Source organism: Bactrocera tryoni, chromosome 5, assembly GCF_016617805.1.
Source record: "Bactrocera tryoni isolate S06 chromosome 5, CSIRO_BtryS06_freeze2, whole genome shotgun sequence".
Classification (NCBI taxonomy): domain Eukaryota; kingdom Metazoa; phylum Arthropoda; class Insecta; order Diptera; family Tephritidae; genus Bactrocera; species Bactrocera tryoni.
In genome coordinates this window covers 59,317,106-59,322,620 of record NC_052503.1, presented here as the reverse complement: position 1 = coordinate 59,322,620, position 5,515 = coordinate 59,317,106, and the positions used below count along the sequence as shown (strand labels likewise).

The window sequence follows — 5,515 nt, the reverse complement described above, 5'->3', positions numbered from 1 at the left end:
CATGCCCGAATCAGCCGTTCATATATCACTAGATTCTGCAATGGGTGCTCTCGTGTCCTTGTATATTTCGGTATAGTATTTTTGCAATCTGCAATCTTGCAAGAGGAAGAGAATACGCCTAATATGTATACATCAAAACTAACAGCCCTATTCTCATGTCCTCACAAAAATCACCACCCTCTCTATTGTGAGGTGTTTGTTATTTGTGAGGTTTTCCGTATGCGGAGGTGATTTCAAAAGCTCAAAACCTCATAATTCACAAGCTTGTCCATAGTTGGACCTTTTCTATTCTCAACTGATTTGTGAGGTTTATTTTGTAACCTCACAAGAAAAAAGCACAAAAAACTCACCACATGAGGTGAAAAGCACTTTGCTGTGAAACTACTTTTTTACAAAACCAAACAAGACAACAGAAGACATCCAAAGCAAATGAGTAATTTTGCATACATTTAACGGGTTTTTCAATAAGAGCGGTACAAAAGTTTTTGTTTAAATAAAACAAAAGCGGTTTGGGATATAAATGAAACTCTTTATTCCTGTGAAAGTACATTCGATACCATTATGTATTCAACTCGACTTCGTTTGCATGGCACGGGCACGCTTGCAGAAGTCCAGACACTGAATCCAATTTTCTACGGTTTTCAAGCATAAATAACCGATACTGCTGCAATTTCACTTTCGATATTCGTACGAAGTTCATAAATCGTCGCAGGCTTATTGGCATTGACCACCAACTACTACTTGACGTAGCCCCACAGGAAATAGTCTAACGGCGTCAAATTGTACGACCTAGGTGGCCTATGGACTGGGTCATTTCGTGAGATAACACATTCACCAAACTGGGCTTTCAATAAATCGATTGTGACATTCGCTGTGTGGCTTGTGGCGCCATCCTGTTGGAACCATGTTTTGTATAAGTCCATATTATCCAATTTGGTTATCATTGAGCGGTAGCAATTCCCACTCACAGTAACGTTAAAAAAAAAAGATTTTGCATCGCTCTTATTGAGAAACTCGCTCTTAAAATTGAGGCCACTGACATTGGATTTCTGTAGTAATTTTTTATAATTTCGACACGTTGTTGGATCCTATATCTTTCCATTATGAATGAAGTCAACCGTTCCACTGCAACATCTATCCCCGTAGCTTGAAGGAGTTGGTTGGCTACAGTTAAGAACTTGTATGGACCACCGCCAGTCCTTTGCTTCGAAGCTTTGTTTTATGAAATTGCCTTTTTATATTGTGCTTTTGAATAGCAAATATCTATTTGTGTATTTAATTATTATTTTTAATAATTTAAATTTTATTTTTTCAACTATTGTTAATTATTGATCTTAATTTTCGCCAAGTTTTCGCATCTTTCATCGGTTGCACGGCAGCGCTAAGTTTTATCATCAATGGCTTAGAAAAATAACTTTCATTTTGCTTCCGAATATTTGTAACTGATTTATTTAGAACTTTTTGTTTTTAATTCGCACTTTAACGTTTCTCAAATAGCTATCGAATAGCATTTCGATTCTTTCGTACAAACGAGAATACGTTATCGAATGAGGAAATAACAAATTTCGAAAATGCGTATTCGATAGCGAGTAAAACGATCCGAAAACAAAAAAAACATGAATTTCACTCGTTAACGAGTGACTCGATTCGGGCATAGATTTATAATTTTACATTGTGAGGTTTGCATTCAGACATCAACCATTTATGAGGAAATTGCGAGGATTTGAGCTTCTGTAATCAACTCAGCATATGGAAAACTTCACAAATAACAAAAACATAACAATAGTGAGGGTGGTGACTTATGTGAGGGCATGAGAATGTTATTACACATATTAAGCTTTTCAGTTATAATTTTTCATAATGAAAATATCAAAACTAAAATTATTTTATATAATGTTAAACGATAAGTATGTGTTGACTTCTGCGATAGTTCTTTCAATGTTTTGGAGATTCGGCCCCTTTACGATGTATCGGTCGGGACATATTGATTAATTTACTCTTTTATTAATCATTCTTGAACCGGTTACATGCTAAGTACTTTATCACTAAATCGATTCGATTGTTTATATAAAATTGCAACTCTGTGTAAACCACTTAATCATTTTGAAGATTACGACTTTCGAACAACACCTATTTGTCATTGCTAGATTGGTCATTTATTTTTATATGAGAATTGCTTAAAAACTCATATTATTAATTTATTTTATAATGACATCATATGTGCGAGCAATGTACGATTTCTCTGGCGAGCCAGGATCGTCGGAGATTTCAATTAAAGTTGGTGAAATCCTGGCAGTGACTCGAACAGACGTTGGAGAAGGTTGGTGGGAGGGGAAGAATAGTCAAGGAAAAGTTGGTCTCTTTCCAGCGGCATATGTGGAGGTAATGTCGGCGGCGGAAGCACAGAAACACAATCAGCATGCTAGTGCTAGTAGCCCAGTTGCATTGCCTGCTGCGACCACAACTGACCCATCGAATCGATATGATCAAACTGCTGATGAATATGACGACTGGGAGGATGATTGGGATGATGACAACGAGACTTACTCGGAAATAGGGCCTAGTGGTGGGACAAAAACTAGTAATCACACAGGTCTTGCTAATCAACTATCACATTCCGCTAGCAATTATGATAACAAAAATCTGCCAGCTGCCCCAATGGACGACACTATCTCATTAGCATCTATAGCTGCGCCGAACAACACAGCAACTTTAAAGAAGTCTGGAATGTTCGGTAAAAGCTCAGATTCGTATATACTGGGATTGGGAAATAAGGAAAAACTTTCTGAACACGAAATTGTACATATTGCATATGTGGAAAGTTTTTGTTATTGGCAAACTAATCACCAACGTTACACTGTAATAGTAGCCAGTCCCAAAAAAGAGTCTAAATTTAAAGGAATGAAAACTTTTATTGCATACCAACTGACACCCAGTTTTAACAATATATCTGTAAGTTTAAAATTCATTCGCACTAGTTTTTCCCTGCGTCAATTTGAACATAATTCTGTTGCAGGTATCAAGACGGTACAAACATTTTGATTGGCTACATGAACGTTTGGTGGAAAAATTTTGCCTCATCCCCATACCACCGCTGCCAGATAAGCAAATTTCTGGACGTTATGAAGAACAATTTGTGGAACATCGGCGGGTTCAATTGCAAGAATTCGTAGATTGGGTTTGTCGCCATCCTGTACTGTCACAATGTGAGGTTTGGCATCATTTCTTGACCTGCAACGATGACAAGATGTGGAAATCGGGCAAAAGGAAAGCCGAACGTGACACTTATGTGGGAGTCTCCTATTGTTGGGCCATATCACCGCCGGAAAAGACATTGTTGCCATCGCTTGTAGATGCTCAAATAGAAAGTTGTTTACAGTTCACGCATGCAATGGATATTTCGGTACGAAATCTCTTGGCATTATCTAATGATACGGCGAAACGTTATCAAACACAATGTAAAAAAGAATTCCAACGTATTGGGGATGGTATGTCGGACTTGGCAAAGGCCTTAAATATAGACGAGCGTCGTGCACCTTCAAAAACAACACCGCTATCAGAAAGTGTTGGGCGCGTTGGTGGTATTTTCATTGGTATTGGGCAACTATTTGGTGACCAACCTAAATTGGACTGGATACCACTTTCGGACCGTTTACATATCTACAGGTAATACGATAGTTAGGTTTAGTAGAGGTATATATGCATAAGAAATTTTTTGCAGAGATTTTGTGTCAGTATCTTCTGACTGGTATAACAGTAATTCCTCTACTGTGTCTCGTGTTTGCATATAAAAGCTTATCTATTGTCATATGTGCTTGTTTTCTCACTTTCTAGCTCACTTATCAATCTTGTTCATTACTGAAAAATATATACATACATACATAAGTATAATAAGTATTTATATATATTTTTTTTCAGAGGCGTCCTCAACAGTTTTCCTGACATTCTTTCAACACATAAGGGTGCAATGCAAAAACGCAAAGAATGCGAACGTTTAACCTCTGAGCAAAAGATGAGCAATGCCCAAATGACCGATGTGAATCGTCGCACCGATGTCATTTCTTACGCTGTAATGGCAGAAATGTCACATTTTAAAGAAGAACGTGATACGCATATGAAACAGGCGCTAAAATCTTTTATAGAAGAGCAAATTAAGTTCTATTCGAATGTCGTTAATAGGCTGCAAGAAGCTTATCGCCAGTTTGAATAAATTCGGTAACTACAAACGTTGATCCCTAAGCCACGGCCGCTTTTATATAATTGCTTTATTGTATGTGTGTGTGAGATTACAACAATAGAAACAATAGAGAAGCAGCACTGCACAAGAAAATATCCAAAACAAATTTCATATCTTCATAATTCTAATTGCATCGGCAAAAACGTCAGTGCCCAAGCTGCAAAACGGCAAATGTTTGTGCTATTTTATGTGGTGGTAGTGACAGAGAAATCAGAAGAATAATTAATGTATTTCCTATGCATAATGAGTTTTATTTTTTTATATATGTATATACCTACATGTATTGAATGCAAACGCAGCATGTCTTGCAAATGAAATTATTCAAAATTGTAAAGAAAATGTGATTATGTCCGTGTATTTAAAATATTCAATAGTGCAATCTTTTGATGTAGAATTATGTATAGCAATTTTATTTCATACATGCATTTACAACTTGGGTACTTTTGTTCTTGTACGATTCGATTAATTTGTATTTGTTCATTTATAGTATTTTATATATTGTGAATATTATCTAATTTGAGCATACTACTAAAGTGTTAAATATATATTATATATTTTATATGCAAATATACACGTACCTTTACACAAAAACAATGAACTTATGCAGCCATCCACGAATTGAGAATTATGAGTCATTGCTTTGTAACTGCAGGTCTCACAGACTTTAGAAGTGTCGTTTAATGTCATGTAATATATTGTTGTTTTCTTCGTGCTTGTTAAATAGGTTCCTTCGCCATGTGAACAGTAGTTTATGTTGCAGGAAGAAACTAGAACTTTTGAAGTATTACTTTTCAGTTCAAAAGAACACATTTGCAAACTAGGTCGAATAATTAGTATAATTATTAGTCTTGCTATAAAGTGTAGAACTAATATTCAAATTGTGTTATACCTACAACATTTAGCGGTTGGCTTCCATTGCCACGACAGGCGGGTGCACGTAACCGGCCCGGATTTGCATAAGGTTAAGGACTGTCAACTCGGCAGAATTCCTCCAAATGAATTTAGCGATGTTTACTTTTGTTACAAAACACAGGTGTTTTTTTTCAACTTGGTTTGAATGTGTTCAGGGTCGGGTGGTGTTATTTGCTTGGCATGCAAAGAGGTGGTTAGAGTCATGCGGCGACTTGTTGCAATGCCGCTCGACGTGTGTTTAGTATGTCGTCCTCGATTTTGGATAAGTAGGAGCTTAACCTACTATAGTATCTTGAACGGATCTGCGCAAGGGTCTCTAAATTCTCGGTAACTCGAGCTATAGTCTGTAATGGGTGAAGTTGGAGG

General features: G+C 36.7%; 1 protein-coding gene across 1 annotated transcript; it reads left to right on the top strand.

Moving 5' to 3' along the window:
• Positions 1-2,105: 2,105 nt before the first annotated feature.
• Positions 2,106-4,343, top strand: LOC120777938 (sorting nexin lst-4). The gene is made up of 3 exons (XM_040109537.1): positions 2,106-2,952; positions 3,017-3,666; positions 3,919-4,343. The coding sequence occupies exons 1-3, from the start codon at positions 2,209-2,211 to the stop codon at positions 4,208-4,210; spliced, it is 1,686 nt and encodes a 561-aa protein (XP_039965471.1). The 5' UTR covers positions 2,106-2,208; the 3' UTR covers positions 4,211-4,343.
• Positions 4,344-5,515: the final 1,172 nt, after the last annotated feature.